This window comes from Megascapheus bottae, chromosome 28, assembly GCF_031878675.1.
Source record: "Megascapheus bottae isolate mThoBot1 chromosome 28, mThoBot2.hap1, whole genome shotgun sequence".
NCBI lineage: Eukaryota > Metazoa > Chordata > Mammalia > Rodentia > Geomyidae > Megascapheus > Megascapheus bottae.
Window position 1 is genome coordinate 2,531,502 of NC_143536.1, and position 18,454 is coordinate 2,549,955.

Below are 18,454 nucleotides of genomic sequence, written 5' to 3' on the forward strand. Positions count from 1 at the left end.
TACCAATTGCTGCACCACAGCCACGAGACCTCCCTGACAGACACGGAGATCTGACATGATCGTACTTAGCTAAATTTTGGGCTTTTTTCACTGCATTTCTAATAAAATCCAAGATAAACACCTGCGCATGCTCGCACACATACATGTACACACACTCTCCCGCGCGGGACAGGAAGTGTGGCTCAGGTTCAGTCAAAACCCAGGGACACACACACACAAAGACTTTAGACTGGAAGAAAGATTTGAAACTCTGTGTTGCAGGACCTCTGCCTTAAACAGTGTGTATGTTGAAATGTCCAGGGTTAGGAGGAGCTCAATCAAAAACAGAAAAAAGAAGAAATCACTTTTCAGAATTAGGTTTAAAGGTGGTATGCAAAGGGGCCCAGAGTTTGGCCTAGTGGTAGAGTGCTTGCCTAGCTTGCACCAAGACCCAGGTTTGAGTCCTCAGTACCACATATATAGAAAAAAAAGCTGGAAATGGTGCTATGGCTCCAGTGGTACAGCTCCAGCCTTGAGAAAGCCCAACGACAGTGCTCAGGCCTTGAGTTCAAGGCCCAGGACTGGTCAAAAAAAATTAAAAAAGGTGGTATGCAAAACTCATCTGAAGCCCAGCACCAGTGGCTCATTCCTGTAATTCTAGCTACTCAGGAGGCTGAGATCTGAGGATCACAATTCAAAGCCAGACCAAGCAGAAAAGTCTATGAGACTCTTATTTCCAATAAACTAGTCAGAAAAAGGCAGAAGTGGTACTGTGGCTCTAGTAGTAGTGCATTGTGCCTTGAGCACATTGGCCAGGAGTTTGGCCTAGTGGTAGAGTGTTTGCCTAGCATGTACGTGTAGACATGGGTTCAATTCTTCAGTACCACATATATAGGTTAATCTGGTATAAGTGAACCACAGAGACGTCAGTCATTTGTGATGAGCTGTATCTCTTGACTGTGAGTGACTTACGCATTGTTCTGAACATCAAGATAACAGAAATAAATTAAAGTCAGGACATTTAGAAGAATTTTATGGAAAAGCCATTTTGTTTATTAAGATGCCCCAGAGAGGTCAGGATGACCACCGCAGGCCACTGCTGCACAGGTCCAAGGTGTTAGGAGCGCTGGTAGGCAGGGGGCCATGGAGCACCAAGCCGGCACATTCTGGCCCAGGGCTTGCTGAGCAGCACAGCAAGCATGAGGAACCATGTCAGCATTAAGCCCTTGGCCACACGCTGGGAATGCGGCTCCCCTGTAAGATAGCCAAAGTCTAGTAACACTACTCTGGACTTTTCCAATAATTATGTAGAAATAATAACCCAAGCCATTCAGTGTGATTATTTCTAAGGACCATGGGATCAGGACATGTTTATCTTGTTAAATTTTTCGATATATTTTCAGCTTTCTTTGACATTTGCATGCTACTTTAGATTGTTTTAATTGCATAGTCAATCAGTTTTCTCTTACCTTCATAATAATGGGTCAGTGGATAGAGAAGTTGTGGCCAGCATACATCATTTCTGTTACAGTCGTACTCTGTGAAATTGATCTGGAATCTACAAAACATTGTGCAAGGTTTCAACAACTAACTGTAAGTGAAAGCATCAAAGCTTGACAAAAGGTATAAGCTTCCTCCTTTCAAATATAGGTTTTTCCATTTCCTGTGTCAATTAGGTGGGTCCCACACTTACCTCGTCAGGGGACGGGGCAACTGCGCAGGTATTTGAATGAACTGCACTGCTGCACTGATGGGAAGCAGGCTGGCCTTATCCTTGCAGGTAAGTCCACACTGGTACTGCCAGTCCAGTGTGGAGAACCTAGAAGAAAGATTCTGTAGGTAACGGAACCACTGTTCATTTTTGTCTGCTCAGGATAGCCCGAAATCTCTGTAGGAGAGAGACAAATGTAATGGACCCTCACAAACCTGTCTCTCAGCCACAATAACCAGCTGTCACTGCATACCTGGCTTTTCAAGGGCATGTGTCTTGTCAGCCTTGTGTCTCGCACAGTACAATAAGAACTACAGCCAACATGGCATTGATGGCAGGTTGTGATACGAGCCTAGAGCTAAAGAGCTATGTGTCATTTCCTATAGGACTGAGAGCAGTGCTCAGTGGAGATTGCCTCCCCCGTGCCAGGCCCTGGATTCCATCCCAAGCAGCACCAAAACCAGAATAGTACTATGAAGAAGTCTGCCTCCCAAGTGTCCCTTCTTTTCTAATAACTGCACTGCAGCTTTATCTTGGGAAACTACCATTCCTCATTCTCAGCTCCAGCCCCAGCCTGAGTCTAGGGTAAGTAGTGTATTCCTCTGAGCCTGGCCAATCAGAGCTGCCTGTTGCTCCAGGCATGGTGATTGGTTCAGCAAGGAGTACAAGATCCAGAATGAACCAACCAGATCTTTTTTGAGAAAACAGCTTCTCATTCTTCTGGATTTGGCTAAGTTGCCATAAGTGGGGAATTGTTGGCCTTGTCTTTCCATCTCTTGAGGTGACCCCCTGACAATGGAGCCAACCAGAAAGAAAAGGAACCAAGACAGAAAGCTCCTGACCATGTGAAAACCATGAACCATGAATGCATTGTACGTGGCTTCTCCAACCTCAAACACATTCATTTTACTTACTAGGACCCCATAGCCAACCCTGATGGAGACCAAGTCATTACCACTGAATACTGAGGCATCCACAGCTCACAAGACATGCAGTAACTGTCCAAGGCAACACGCACTTCCCGCATGCGGCGGACATCTGGACCTGCTCATCTGCCACCAGTCTCTACAACTGGTGCTCTAACTGTCAACGTGACCGTCACTTTCATAGACCTAAAATATGCTCCCCATCAAGTCACCTCTTGCCCACCCTACCCAGTGCTGCCTGAGCACTGGTGGGTCAGAACAAGTTTCCATTGTAAATGTAGCTGAGCTGGGAGCATGTGGTTCACACATGTAACCCTAGCTACTCAGGAGGTTTAAATCTGAAGACTGCAGTTCAAGCCCAGGCAGAAAAGTCTGTGAGACTTATCTCCAATTAACCACCAAAAACCAGAAGTACAGCTATGGCTCAAAGTGGTAGAGCACGAACCCTGATCATAAAAGCTCAGGGACAGCAAGCACCCAGGCCCTGAGTTCAAGCCCTAAGACCAACAAAACATAAAACTAAAAAATAAAATAAATAAATATATAAACAAATGTAGCCGATCAGTTATTCTATCACTACAGGTTGCAGTCTGGCTGAGTGTCCCCTGTCCCTGATGCCCCTGACTGAGACGGGGGCACACCTTGTCTCAACGGCCACCACTTCCTGCTGAACCAGCCCTTCCACAGCACCCACGTTGGCCACCAGGACTCGGATGTGGAGGTGGGCAGGAATGTCCAGGCAGATGCCATATGTGCTGTTTACAGGTGAGACGGGGGCGTCGACACCTATGGAAATATAAGTCAGGCCTCTGTGAAAGAATGATTAATAATGGCTTTCCTACAGTTCATGCATAACATGAGGCTCTGAGTTCAAGCCCCAGTAATGGCACACATGTGCTCGCACTCAGAGAACAATAACATTCTATAGCAGGCCTTGTCATTCCACAGCTCTGCCACCCCTGGCATCAGGGGTGCTGAGCAGCCACTCTGTTTACACAATGTTCCCTTGCTGTAGCTACTCCGCAGCAGCCACTCCTCACTCTGGGCAGCCGCGCCAGACTTTCTGTCTCATGGGCTGCCAGGTCTGGATTCTACATGTGAAAGGAGCCACACGGTGTGCAGTCACTTCTGTCTGGCTTTTTCCCCCCTCCCTTGTCTGGCTTCTTCCCCCCTCCTTGTCTGGCTTCTTATATTTACAGAGGCTTTTACAGGTCATTTTCTAACAACTTCTCAAATGCCCATATTCCTGCCACCCCAAAGATGCAATACAAACAGAGGAGCCCTGCAAACTCTACGCCTCATGACCGCTGGCTTCTGTAAAGATGGCTAGCTCATCACTGTCATTTCCTCCTAAAAACCTACGGACATAAAGACCTTTCTGTCTAGAGAGCTGACCTCTACACAAATGGCATGAAGCCAGAAAACAAAAGGCCTCCACATCCAGCCCCAAGGCCCCACAGCAGGTGACAGGCACAGCGACAAGTCAGGAGCTTCACACTTACGTATGATGTCCAGCCAGCCATCACTCAGGTCACTGTAATCAGAGTTCCCTCTCGCGGCAACATGAGTTGCTTGTATTAATGAGTCAAGTCTTTCAAGAACATCCTCCCTGAAAGAGAGGAAGAAACTTCTAAGCCCACAGTCAGCGCACCCTGTTCGGAAATCCTTTCTGCTAGTACACGAGCCTGAGCCCCAGTCTCGGGAGTGGCCTCCCAGACTGGCCCTGTGCTGTGCTATGGACCTGATACGGCACAGCAACCTTTCATTTGGGGCTTGAGTGCTGGAAATTTATATGGATGCCATGTAATTCCCATACTCCTCTACATGTCACCAAACTTGGAAGTAAGGAGGTCAGGTCATTTACCAAGTCATCAAGGTTAAGTTCATAAGCTGGAGTGACCCAATAGTAAAAGGAAGGTAAATATCTAGCCAGAAGTTAGAGCTATAAAACTGAGTGCAAATTAAGACTTGGCACTGAGCCCTCCAGTAAGGAAGCTACAATAAGGACAGGTGGCTTAACGATGAGGCTGAGTAGGGACAACTTGTACAGTGTCACTTACTCTCCTCCTTAAACTACAGTGTATGGTGGAAGAACAACTTCTCTGATCTTGCCCCAAATGAGTAATAACCCCTGAGAACTCAGCCTGATATACTGGAATTCCTGATCAAAAGAATGCTTGTGGCTGGGAATGTGGCTTAATGGTAGAGAGCCTGCCTACCATGCATAAAACCCTGGGGTCAATTCTTCAGTACCACATAAACAGAGAAAGCTGGATATGGCGCTGTGGCTCAAGTGGTAGACCCTTAGCTTTGAGCACAGAGAGGCTCAGGGACAGTGTTCAAGACCTGAGTTCAAGCCCTAGGACTGGCTGGTACTGGTAGGGCTCATGCTTGTAATCCTACTGCTTTAGATTCCAGTAGTTGCTGAGACCATAGAAAAAGAAAAGCTCACCTGAGCTGAGTACAGTTTTCCTGCATTGAAACTTCTAAAAGGCACCCAGATAGGACATCTTCTCCAAATAAAATGGGGGTGAGGGCTGCCGAGGTGCACAGGCCCTGTCCAGCTGTAAGAGAAAAGCTCGAACCTCTTATAGTTTTCCTAAATAAAAATAAAATCTTACCCCAAAGTTTTTCCTGAAAAGCAGAGACAATGATAAGTTACAGACAGTTTGCAGTTTTTAAAAACTGACATTATTGCCAGATACTAGTGGCTCACATCTGTAATCCTAGTTACTCAGGAGGCTGAGATCTAAAAATCAAGGTTCAAAGCCAGCCTGGGGCAGGAAAATCCATGAGACTCATCTCCAATAAGCTATTCAAGTAGTGGCTCAAGTGGTTGAGAGCTGCCTTGAGCACAGAGAGGACAGAGTCAGGCCTTGAGTTCAAGCCCCAGGACTGGCTAAAAAATAATACTGAGATGATTATGACTCAACTCCTTTCCAAACTGAATGGAAGCCTCTCAGCATCAGAATTCTGGTATCACCCATAGTTTGTTTTTGTTTCGTTTTGTTTTTGCCAGTCCTGGGCTTGAGCTCAGGGCCTGAGCACTGTCCTTGGGCTTTCTCAAAGCTAGTACTCTACCATTTGAGCTACAGCACCACTTCTGGCTTTTTTCTATGTATGTGGTACCGAGGAATCTTCGTGCATGCTAGGCAAGCACTCTACCACTAGGCCACACTCCCGGCCATCACCTGTAGTTTATGTGGAACTCCCAAATCCATGCCTTGGCTGGTGTGGATCATGACGACACTCACAGCTCTCTATCCAGAAGAATGCTTTCTCAGCTTTCAGCCAATCTCCTGGGCTACCTGACTCTTACGAGCAACCAGCATTTCAGGTGCCAGCAATGCCAACATATCTCACAGAAATACAGTCCTCGCCATCAGACCAGGCTTCATATTGACCTATTACATTAGTAGAATGAAAATAGGAAAATGCTTTGCGTGTGTGTGTGTGTGTGTGTGTGTGTGTGTGTGTGTGTGTGTGTACCAGGGCTTGAAATCAGGACTTTGTTCTTTGCCTGGGTTTATTTGCTCAAGACTCCCAGCTTTTTGCTGGTTAGAGATAAAGAATTTCACAGACTTTCTTGTTCAGGGTTGGCAAGAGAATCCTTGTTACCCTAGCTTACTCAGGGACTAACCACTTGACCAAAGCAGATTTACCTGAGCGCCAAAGACGCAAAGCTGTGATGTTGTTCCTCAAGTTGGTGTTGAGAGCTCGCAGAGGTCTGCCACGTTGGTAACCTGGACAAACACAGTGAGGGAGGATTCACATTGCCTGCTGTCATCACTGCACGAAAGAGGCAGGCAGAATGAAGAAACGGGCACCAGAGCTCCGCACACTGCCCTACACAGAAAGTTGCTGCCTCTCCTCAGCTCTTGTTTCATTTAAGGTACAGTTCAGAAATGGAATCTGATAAGACAGAAGGGTCAGTGTTGGGTCCTGCAGAGGGTTCACATATGCCTGTTATCTCCCAAGAAACTAATTTTACAAACACTTCAAATATACAATATCTCTTTCCAAACGCCAGTGGCCAAAGAAAAAGAGTTTACATTATAGCAGCTATCCATAAAAGAATACAGGGTGCTGGCACCGGGAGTTTGGCCTAGTGGTAGAGTGCTTGTCTAGCATGCACGAAGGAAGACCTGGTTTTGATTCCTTGGTACCACTTACATAGAAAAAGCCAGAAGTGGTGCTGTGGTGCAAGTGGTAGAACTCTAACCTTGAGAAAGCCCAAGGACAGTGATCAGGCCCTGAGTTCAAGCCCTGGGACTAGAAAAGAAGAACAAGGAGGAGGAGGAAGAGGAGGAGGAAGAGGAGGAGGAGGAGGAATATAAGATCCTGAAAGAGAATAAAGAAACAGGCCAAGTGGTCAAGAGAGACTCACTGGCCACAAGTGAGCCCAGGAGGGCTGTGTCGCTCTGTCTGTAGGACAGACACTTCTGGGTGTATCTTACCTGGATTTCCAGACAATTCCTTTTTATTTCTGCTGTCATGGCTCACAAACGTCACAGTAAATCTCTGTGTCATTATCCCTACAAATAAACCAAAGTAGCGACAAGTGGAGTTTGAGTCTCTTGAGCAGTTTAGAATACAGGCGTGAGCCACTGGCACCCCACTTAATGATGGTGAAACCAGAAGAGAGAAAGTTCCCTGAACCGGAAGAGTGGCTGCTACATTCATTGTTACCTTTCTGGTGGGCGTGGATTTCTGCCCGAAGGATTCGAACACTGATCTCACTGATGGTGTTGTTGTGCCATGTGAAAGTGTAATGCTCTTCCACATTCACGTGTCTGGGGACTGAGCCACTGCTTAAAAATGTTTCTGGAAATGAAAGAATTCCCTCACAAGTTGAAGATTCTTTGGGGACTTAGTCAATTCCTCAGACAGCAAACACATCCCTGGGCCCTGCAAGCCAGCACTGGCCTTCTTCATCTTCTGCTCCCCGCATCGCAGTGCCCTGGACGTTCCTAGTCCCTTTCTTTCCACTCCCGTAAGCCAGCACCCACTCCTGGCAGCCACACAACACACAGCTGACCAAGTTGGTGCCACATGGAAGGTTGCCCATGTTAGCTCCATGTGCAGGGCTGGCATCTAGTTCCTGAGCACTGTGGATAACGCAAAGTTTGCTGCAATCATGGATGGGGTATACATTTACATCACATCAAACAGGAATACAAACTCCATCACAGAAAACACAAGCCAGGCGTGGTGGCTCATGCCTGTAATTCCAGTTACTCAGGAGGCTGAGATCTGAGGATCACAGTTCAAAGCCAGCCCAGGCACTAAAGACTATGAGACTCTTATGTCCAAAGTGTTGAGGCTCAAGGGGTAAGGCGGTATCCTCGAGCTGAGGAGCTCAGGGACAATGCCCAGGTCCTGATTTAGGGTGGTAGTCTGAGCTGAAGAGCTCAGGGACTGCAACCAGGCCAGAGTCCAAGCCCCCAGAAAAAAGAAACACAAGTCCAGGAGATGGCAGGCATGTCACTCAACTTACTTGATGCATCGCTGCAACTAAGTTTAGTTACTCAGTAAAACAAAAAATGAGAATGCCCAGAGTTGTTGTTTTGTTTTGTTGTATTTTTGTGGGTCATGGACCTTGAACTTTGCCTGGGCGCTGTCCCTGAGCTCTTCATCTCAAGGCTACCACCCTACCCTTGAGCCAAGCCCCACTTCCAATTCTCTAGTGGTTAAATTGCGATAAGAGTCCAGGTCCTTTTGTGCCCAGGCTGGCTTTGAACCTTGATCCTCAGATCTCAGCCTCCTGAGTAGCTAGGATTACAGGCGTGAGCTATGTGCTGGCATGCCCAGAATTCTTTACCTCCCTCACAAGCACTCAAGAAAAGGCTCCCAGGGCCAGAGACTGGAAAAGGCACCAGCCCTTCTCCAGATCCAGCCCGGGGTCCCAGAGGCACTGAGATAAGCGGAATACAGCACACATGGAGTGTGTGCTGTTGGAAGCCTTCCCAACCCTGAGGGACTGCTCTACATGCTTAATAAAAATGTACTGGAAGGAGGGCATGGTGCACACGCCTGTGCTCCCAGCTGCTCCACAGGATCCCCAGTCCAGGAGTTCAGGATCAACCTGCACAACATGGTAAGTATTTTACACTCCAACTATATGACCACTGACATAAACTATGTGACAGCTCACAGAGACCTACCTGTGCTGGTGATGAAGGCATCCAGGCCAGTGGCTTCCTCGTAGATCACCTTTGGGGTGACAGTGCCTGAAAAGGGATCCTGGTGAACATTCACAGCGCTCACAGCCTTAAGTAAAGATCAGCGAGCAGATCACCTACTCTGTGAGCCAGTCGCGGCTGTCCCTTCTCTCTGAGCATCACTTAGAACTGCCATGAAAGTTCTTAGGGGCAAGCACACACTAGACTCACTCGTCCCCAAACAAAAATGCTATTTTTCCAGCAGAAGTGATTTATAGAGCCAAACACCAATGCCTCACACCTATAATCATAGCTACTCAGGACAATGAGATCTGAGGATCCCAGTTTGAAGCCAGCCTAAGCAGAAAGATCTGTAAAACTCTTACCTCCAACTAACCACCAAAAAGCTGAAAGTAGAATTGTGGTTGAAGGGGCAGAGTGTCAGCCTTGAGCAAAAAAGCTCAGGGAGAATGCTCAGGCCTTGAGTTCAAGTCCCTACACCAGCACAAATAAATAAAACCAAAAAAGGGATTTATGTCAGAGTTTATATTCACATTTAGTCTGATCTTTCTTCAAACAAATATTACATACCCCCCAGAAGCCCAGTCTTTATCTTGATGTTCATGATACTTTCTGGCTCCTGGTACACTTCCAAGTTAGTAGCACACTCGGCAGCAAAGTTGTAAAGGAAAGACACCGGGGCATCCTGCAAACACTGGCCCACCAGGGATACCTGCACGAGAAAGACAACTGAGCACACACTCGCGTCTGCTGTCTGCAGCTGTTCCACAAAGGCTAGCCAACACCTGATCCATTCACCAGTCAAGATCTGGATGCGCCAGGCCAAGGGCCCTCCCCCTGGAGTATATAATAGGCACTAAAGGCTAGAATCCCAGTACTAGAGAGGCTGGGGTGGGAAGATAGTTAATTTCCAGGCCTGTTCTACAGAGCAAGACCCTGAATCAAAACTGAAACAGAACATGAGTAAACAAGGACCATGTCTGGTCTTGCCCTACTTGCTTTGTGAAGCCATGACCCCATTATTCATTTTTTCTCTATCAGAACCAGATTCATTTTGCTGCCGAGGACTAAACCCAGGGTTCTCCACGCTCTATAGGGCGTACTCTACGCCTAGTTCACAGTCCTAGCCCTGCCGTATTTTGTTTTGCTTAGGGAGATGTTTGGGCAATATTATCAGTTCAGGGCCTGAAGCTTGCTGGGTTGGTGCTCTACTTACTAGTAGATCACACCTCCAACCCTTTTTCACATTTTTCTTTTCTTTTCTTTTTGCCAGTCCTGAGGCTTGAAATCAGGTCCTGAGCACTGTCCTGGGCTTTCTCAAGGCTGGTGCCCTACCACTTGGGCCACAGCACCACCTCTGGCTTTTTCTGTGTATGTGGTACTGAGGAATCAAACCTGGGTCTTTGTGCATGCTAGGCAAGCACTCTACCACTAGGCCAAACTCCTAGCCCCATACACTGGTTATTTTTGAGACAGCATCTCATATTCTGGCATGTGACTAGACAGTGAGTGATCCTCCTGTTTTAGGGTACCTGCCATATCTGGAATAATACGCATGCACCATCAAGCCCAGTGTCTTCCACTGAGATGGAGTCTCCACACTTACCTGAGGCAGCTAGCCTGTAAACATGATCCTCCTGACCTTGCCCTCCCAAGTATCTAAGATTATAGACATGAACCACTGCATCTGGCTCTCGTGTCTTTTTAATATCATAAAAATGGACTTATGTGAATAGTAAAAAGAAATGATTTGGTGTCTCATGTTTTAGGTTTTTGTTTTTATCAATTTTCTGAGCTCTTTTGCTCAAGGCTAGTACTCTATCACCATGAGCCACAGCACCATTCCTGGTTTTCTGGTGATTAACCGGAGAGAAAGAATCTCATGGACTTTCTTGCTTTGCTCGGGCTGGCTTTGAACCTCGATCCTCAGATCACAGCCTTCAGAGAAGCAGGATTATAGGCATGAGCCACCAATGCCTGGTGTGTCTCAAATTTTCTTCTCACAGATATTTATTTCCTAGTAACACTGAACTTAAAAAAATTAAGGTTCCCACCAGGCACTAATGCCTATAATCCTAGCTACTCAGGAGGCTGAGATCTGAGGATCTGGGTTCAGAGCCCAGTTCAGAGCCAGCCCCAGCACCAAAGACTGACCTTGTGACTCTTGTCTCCAATTAGTCACTAGAAAATGGAAGTGTGGCTGTGGTTCCAGGGGTAAGGTGGTAGCCTTGAGCTGAAGAGCTCAGGGACAATACCCAGACCTAGGGGTAAGGTGGTAGTGTCGAGCTGAGGAGCTCAGGGACAACACCCCAGGCCCCGAGTTCAAGCCCCATGACCCACCAAAAAAAAAGAAAGAAAAATTAAGATTTCCTATAAAACTTTGTAACACTAAAATTCCACACTCTAGAATGTTACATAAAATGCTCTCTACCTTAACAGAATTTGACTCCTAAACTGTCAGAGGTGAAGATGAATCATTACTCCCATAGAAATTTGGAAACAAGTTCACTCTGAGAATTAGTAGTTAAGTCCCTGGAAAATCCCAGGGAAGAGTAACCAAGTACTGGGGACAGATTTCCAAGAGTGCAGCAGGAAGGGGAAAATGAAAGCTGGCGTGTCACAAGGGGAGCCCTTACCTGAGGAACTGTAAAATAGGTCTTCTTGGCCGTCATAATTGGATCTCCCTGTCTGTAACCGAGATGCGATGCGTCTTTGAGGCCAGGCTGTAGGTAGAAGTCAAAGGCTGGGTCCTGTCTAGGGGAACTGCGGATCCATGAGAAAAATCATCACTAATGTCTCCAGTCAGCATCTTGGAAGACCTTTCCCTTCCACTTCTTCCTGTGTGTGTGTACACATGCATGTAGAGAACTTGAACTCAGGCTTCACGCACTCATTAAGATTCTTGCACTTGGGGCCGGGAGTTTGGCCTAGTGGTTAAAGTGCTTGCCTAGCATGCATGAAGACCCAGGTTCGATTCCTCGGTACCACATACATAGAAAAAAGCCAGAAGTGGTGCTGAGGCTCAAGTGGTAGAGCTCTAGCCTTGAGAAAAAACCAAGGACAGTGCTCAGACCCTGAGCTCAAGCCCAGGACTGGCAAAAAAAAAAAAAGATTCTTGCACTTCAGCCAATGAATGCTCTACCACTTGAACCACACCTCTGCTTCTAGCTTTTTACTGGTTAATTAGAGATAAGAATCTCACAAACTTCTCTGCCCAGGTTGGCTTTGAACCATGATCCTCAGATCTCAGTCTTCTGTGTGGCTAAGGTTACAGGTATGAGCTACTAGTTCTAACAATAATTAGCTTATTTTCTAAGGGTCAAGTTTCTGTAACACTTAAAATGGAGAGAGAGAGACAGAGAGAGACAGAGAGAGACAGAGAGAGAGAGAGAGAGAGAGAGAGAGAGACAGAGAGAGACAGAGAGAGAGAGAGAGAGAGAGAGAGAGAGAGAGAAAGCAAGAATGAATCCTGGTGCTGGCGGCTCACGCCTATAATTCTAGCTACTCAGGAGGCTGAGCTCTGAGGATCACGGTTCAAACCCAGCCCAGGCAGTAAGTCCATGAGACTCTCATTTCTAATTAACCACTAGAAAACTGGAAGTGGTGCTATGGCTCAAAGTGGTAGAGCACTAGCCTTAAGCAAAAGAGCTCAAGAACAGCATCCAAGCCCTGAGTTCAAGCCCCATGATGGCAACCAAAACACTGAAATCCCGAAGAAAATTCTTTAAGATGCTATGGAAAGTGTGTCGTGAGTTCGGGCCACTGGACGTGCCTGGCCTGTGGTGTGGGGCCCAAGGCTCTTCCCAGGCAGAGGCTCAGCACTCACATGGCCCCGTGGTAGAAGTGGCCAAGGAAGGGTGAGTTGGTCAGGGATGACTGCACGCACAGGAGGGGAAACCAGTCAGGGACGGGGCGGGTGGTGCCCACAGCACAGAGCTGGTCAAACAGAGGGCTCACATCTCCCCCAAACACGCCTGAGAAGCAAGACGGCCGGAACAGCTCTCGCAGCTGGTCAGAGCACTCCTGAAAGTAGGAACAGGACGCTGAGGTTACCCAGTGCCCCCAGGAGCCAATCCCAGCCAGGACTGCCGTGCCCAGCAGCCCCTCTTCCTGAAAGAGCCACACACACAGGCAGTGCACACCGTGGAATTTCCTTAGTCAACTTCCTATGTGGCTCCTCAGGTGCTTCAGGCCTTTGAGAGAATCAGTTGGATGAAGGACATAAGGTGCACTCACAAAAATCAACAGAGGCCTCCAGGGGCCACCACTGGACAAACACTCTTTTACTGTCATCAGCTATCCAGCCCTTACCCAGAGAAGACTCAGTGACATTGAGGAATGACCTCACCAGATCAAACTGACCCAATTAACATGACCAAGAAGCCATGGGCCCAAGCATTCATTTACTCAGCCTCGTTCCTGGCTTCTTTACTGTGATAGAGTATAACCCATACGCTTGCTTAAGCAAGGGCAGTTTCAACTGAAAACTGGTGTCGGGCACTGGTGACTCACACCTCTAATCCTAGTTATTCAGGAGGCTGAGATCTGAGGATCAAAATTGGAAGCCAGCTTGGGCAGGAAAGTCCATGAGACTCTTATCTACAAGAAACCACCAAAAAGCTGGAAGTGGAGCTGTGGCTCAAGTGGAAAAGGGCCAGCCTTGAGTGAAAAGGCCACATAAGAGTGTGAAGCAGAGTTCAAGCTCTAGTACTGGCCCAAAACAAATATGTGTGTCCATATGCAGGAGACTGAGGACTAGGGCACAATTTCTTAGACATGAGCCAAGAAGCACAAGCAGAAGAGAAGTTAAATAAACGAGATCTCATCGAATTAGGAAACTTGTAGACTCCACAAACACCAAGAAGAAGGTGGACCAGGACAGCACCCTCTGCACTTCATGGGTGTGGTCAGGGCTTTGAGGGATATTGGTGATAAACACTGACATGTGAAGAGCCAGGACAGACTTTTCTCCATGAGGACATACAAGTAGCCCATTAGCGCATGAAGAGATGTCCGTATCTGCAAATCATACTTCTCACCTGCTGGAGTGGCAATCATCAAAAGACAGGAAAGAGCTGGGGCATGGCTCAAGCGGTACAGCAACTGCCTAGCAAGTGTGAGGCCCTAAATTCAATCCCAGTACCACGAAGGGAAAAAAAAAAGGCAAAGATATGGAAAAAGTGCAGCCCATGGTTGCTGCTGACAGGGAGGTTAAGTGCTTTAGAAGGCAGCTGCAGAAAAGCTGAAGGTAAAACATTAGCCCATTGCTTAGAGATTCCACTTCCAGTGTATACCGGGAGACAGAGGCACACATGCTCCGTTCACAACAGCCCCAAAGTGAAAACAGTGTGGGGAAGAACACATGGTAGATTCACACAATGATGGGACATACCTGATCACAGCAGCAGCGAATGTCACAGGCCCCAGCCACTAAGTTGCAAGGACAAGAACCGAGGGGCTGATACACCTGGTTGGGAATTTCAGTCATGTTCTCTGAAAAATACATCCACCAGAAAAATTCAGCTAGGCAAAAATCTGACCTAACATCTTCACATCTGGACATTCAAACAAAACAAAAGGAACATGTCAGTAATCCTACCTACTCAGGAGGCTGAGATCTAAGCATCAACATTCAAAGCCAGCCCGGGAAGAAAAATTTGTGACATTACTTCTCTAATTAATCAGTGGAAATGCCCCACTGGGGATGTGGTTCAAGTGGTAAGAGCACCTGCCTACAAAACACAAGGCCATGAGTTCAAACTCCAGTACTGTCCCTCCCAAGACAATTTATTATCAAGAAAGTGAAAAAAAATTTCAGAATTCTTCAAGATCTTTCTTGGAGGTTTCTGGAATCTTTCTTTGAACAAGGATATGGCACACAGTGCTTCAGCTTCCAGGAGAGGCAATGCCTCTGTTTTCCACAATCACTTGCCAGATAAAAAGAACTGTTACTAGAGGAAGGACAGAGGCTGGCCCTTGTAGTCTGCAGAGATGCTGGAAACCACTCAGCAGCTCTGCGTAGTAGCTCAGCTCACCACCAACTCCAATGGTGGATGCTAGAAGTACCTAATAAGCACTGAACCCTACAGAGCTCAAAAACACAGCATGACCCCTGAGTAAAAAGGAGCTCAGGACAGCACCCAGCCCTGAGTTCAAGCTTTACAACCAACAAAAAATAAAAGAAGGTGTGGAAGTTTCCTATGTCCAGCTATTGATACATGACATTCTCAATGACTTCCCATCAAGTGTACCTTTCCAAAAAGGAGTCAAAGAGGCATACGTAGAGGAAACTTAAGAAAGTGAAGACAGCCAACAGTGAGGACAAGCATACTTAACAAACTTCAGGCATGTATGGGGAATAAACTGGTAAGGCTGCACTTGAGTGTATTGACGGACTTTACTTGCCTGATGCATTGTGGGCAAGAGAAGAGTTGGCATAAATCTCCACCTGGATGAGGAGATTTGCTAAGCAGGAAGAATTGTGAGATGCTGAGACCAGCAGCGTCTGGAGAAGACATGGTGTCTCAGGGAAGGAATCGGTCTCATTTGAGGAGCACTGCAGACTGCCATTCAAGCGCACAGTCACTTCCAGAACATTCTGAAAGGAAACCATTACTAGGGTTTTACTTTTTTTTTCTTTTTTAGCTTTTTATACTGGTGATAGGGCATGAACTCTTAGTATTTTATTTTTGCTAGTAGTTGACTAGCAATCTACAACTTGTTAATTGGAGATAAGAGTCTGATGGACGTTCCTGCCTGACCTGACTTCAAAATGCAATCCTTAGATCTCAGTTTCCTGAATGACTAGGATTGTGGATGTGAGCCATCCATATGTGGGTCGCTGCTGGGCTTTTAGAGTGACTCAAATAGTATGTACACTTACGAGGACACATAATAGACCATGCATAGCTCCTTTAAGGAAAGGAGAACAGCGGGGCCAGGAGTTTGGCCTAGGGGTAGAGTGCTTGCCTAGCATGCATGAAGACTTGGGTTCAAATCCTCAGTACCACATACATAGAAAAATGGTCAGAAATGGTTCTGTAGCTCAAGTGGTAGAGCTCTAGCCTTGAGAAAGCCCAAGGACTCAGGTCCTGAGTTCAAGCCCCAGAAATGGCAAAAAAAAAAAAAAAAAAAGGAGAACTACATACAAACATACTGCATAATGGAAGCCTCTCCAAATCCATTACCAAATGCACTGCTTTCACATAAAAGCCAAGAACGTTTGGATCTTTAGAGAACACTAAATGTAGGTGCAATACAGAGCTCAATTTGTTTAGCACCTTTTTTGTGATTTTATACATGAATAGAAGATCAGCTTCCCAATAGAAGATCAATTATGCTGGGAACTAGTGGATGATACTGAGTTACTCAGGAGGCTGAGATTTGTGGATGTAGATGTGAAGCTAGCCAGGAAGACAAATCTAAGAGACTCTTATCTCCAGTTAATCATTCAAAAGCCAGAAGTGGAACTGTGGCTCATGTACTAAGAGTACCAGCCTTGAGAAGAGAAAGCTAAGCAAGAGCATCAAGTCTAGAGTTCAAACCCCCAGATCAACACAAAAAGGCTAGCATCTACATCCCTCCATCTCCAGTACTGCTGCTGCCCAGATGCTAGGCCCCTAGTGAACACTGATTCACAGAGGAATGTGTGTGCCAACACAGAAGCTCAGACCTGAGGAAGACTCGTGGTTATAAAAGACTATTCTTTAGCACCAGGCCCATTTGATTATTTGACTAAAGCTGGTGACTTTTTCTTCAAAAACTAGATACAGTTGCCCGACTCGGTGGTTCAAAGCCTGTTGGGACACGAAAGTCCTTGAGACTCTTACCTCCAATTGACTGCCAGCACCGGAAGTGGTACTGTGGCTCAAGGGGTAGGGCATTAGCCTTGAGCTGAAGAGCTCAGGGACAACACTGAGGCCCAGAGTTCAAGTCCCATGACCACCACCACCACCACCAACTCTCTCTCTCTCTCTCTCTCTCTCTCTCTCTCTCTCTCTCTCTCTCTCTCTCTCTCTCACACACACACACACACACACACACACACACACACACACACACACACACACATACACACAGAGGGCAAGGGTAACACCATCAAAAAAAAAATGCACTTTTGAAAGACTGATGCCTGCCTTATTCCCCAGGTCAAGCAAAGCACCAGGTACATTCTCACTTTCTTATTCTAACCTTAGTTCCCAGAAGACAGTTCCCCTCACAGTTTACTCTGGGCCTGGCCACAGACACCACCCTTGGCCCTAAAGAAACCATAGTCCAAGCCAGGTGCTGGTGCCTCACGCCTGTAATCTCCCCCCCTTTTTTTTTGCCAGTCTTGGGGCTTGAACTCAGTGCCTGGGCTCTATCCCTAAGCTGCTTCTGCTCAATGCCATAGCCCATTTTTTATTTTCTGCTTCCTTGTTAAGACTTATATAAGCCCACCCCCAAATCCAGTCCCTTGCATAACCTCCAAACCTAGCAGAAGGTCTGTGTCCCTCACTGCCTGTAGAAAGTCCTAGCCTGTTGACAACTGAGTCCAGCATGTTCCTCTTCTGTTCTCCTCCACTTTCCTAGCACTTTCTACCTGTCTTATGTAACGGTAATCCCTCTGTATATTACCTTTATAATGAGGATGCCTTTAAAACACACAGAAAACTACACAGAAGGTTACCTCCAAGTTAACAGCTTTCACAGACCCCTTGAAATGCGTCTGATGACCCCCTAATTCTGGAGTAGTAAAGCAGGACTGGGTGGGTGTCAACCAATAGGACCCTTCCATCGTTCTGGGCAGGGAATCCAGCGTGCACCGGCCCAGGGTCCCGCTCCAGCATGGGACAGGGGCAGAGGGCGGGCCGGCCGGCCGGACAGGGCACTGCGGGGACCCGGCAGGGGTGATTTCGCGCGGGGTCTTACCGCCCCCGCGGGGGTCACGGCCACCGTCCAGGCTGCGGCGTCCCGGCTCGGCTCGTCCCCAGGCGGCGGGGCTCCTGAGGAGAGGTGAGAGGCGGGCGGCGGAGCCGGGGCCGGCGAGCCCCCCGGGACGGGACCCTGACCCGCCTCCGCCGGCAGCTCGGCCAGGGACACCGTCACCCCCTCGCCGGCCCCGACCAGGGAGACGCTGACCTCGGGGCTGGACATCCGGAGCCCCGGGGGGACGAACACGGGCAGGGGGGGCGGGGGCCGCTCCTCGGTCCCCCAGGCCCGGCCCTGCGGGTCCCCCCACAGCGGCCTCAGGACGCCCTGCAGCAGGAGGAGTCCCGGCAGGACAGCGGCCGGCGGCGGGAAGCCCATGCCTTCCGCCGCGCCGGCGCCGGGAAAGACGCGGCCTCACCGGGGAGCGGGCGGCCCGCGCCGCCCCGCCGCCGCCATCTTGACAAGCGAATCCCGCAGCTATGGCAACCACTAATTGGCGTCCGAGGCGAGGAGAGGCGCGCCGTGATTGGCCTGCGGGCGAGAGAGCCCGCCCCCGGCCAGCGTGTCTCGGCGCCGCCCCCCGGGCCCGGGAAGGAGACGGGGCTCGTTGGCCTCCGGAGCAGCGATCACCCGCGGCAGCCACGCGGCCGGCTACCAGGGTCGCTTTTGGTTCTGGGGGGCGGTGTGGGTCGTGGGGTTTGAATCGGCCTGGCACTGTCCCCGAGCTCTGCAGCTCAAGACCACCG

General features: G+C 48.2%; 1 protein-coding gene across 2 annotated transcripts; it reads right to left on the reverse strand.

Moving 5' to 3' along the window:
- Nucleotides 1–1,009: 1,009 nt before the first annotated feature.
- Nucleotides 1,010–18,160, reverse strand: Tctn2 (tectonic family member 2). 2 transcript variants are annotated; one of them, XM_090319934.1, is made up of 16 exons: nt 17,709–18,159; nt 15,204–15,396; nt 14,191–14,291; nt 12,625–12,821; nt 11,435–11,561; nt 9,369–9,510; nt 8,781–8,846; nt 7,306–7,440; nt 7,074–7,151; nt 6,279–6,359; nt 5,069–5,180; nt 4,119–4,225; nt 3,258–3,402; nt 1,673–1,798; nt 1,449–1,537; nt 1,010–1,233 (listed from the first exon to the last, which is right to left on the reverse strand). In XM_090319934.1, exons 1-16 carry the CDS (start codon nt 18,084–18,086, stop codon nt 1,097–1,099), a joined length of 2,214 nt encoding a protein of 737 aa, XP_090176060.1. In that variant the 5' UTR covers nt 18,087–18,159; the 3' UTR covers nt 1,010–1,096. The 2 variants fall into 2 exon arrangements, with proteins under 2 accessions (XP_090176060.1, XP_090176061.1); XM_090319935.1 differs by lacking the exon at nt 8,781–8,846 and having other exon boundaries at nt 17,709–18,160.
- Between the last annotated feature and the right edge of the window lie 294 nt (nt 18,161–18,454).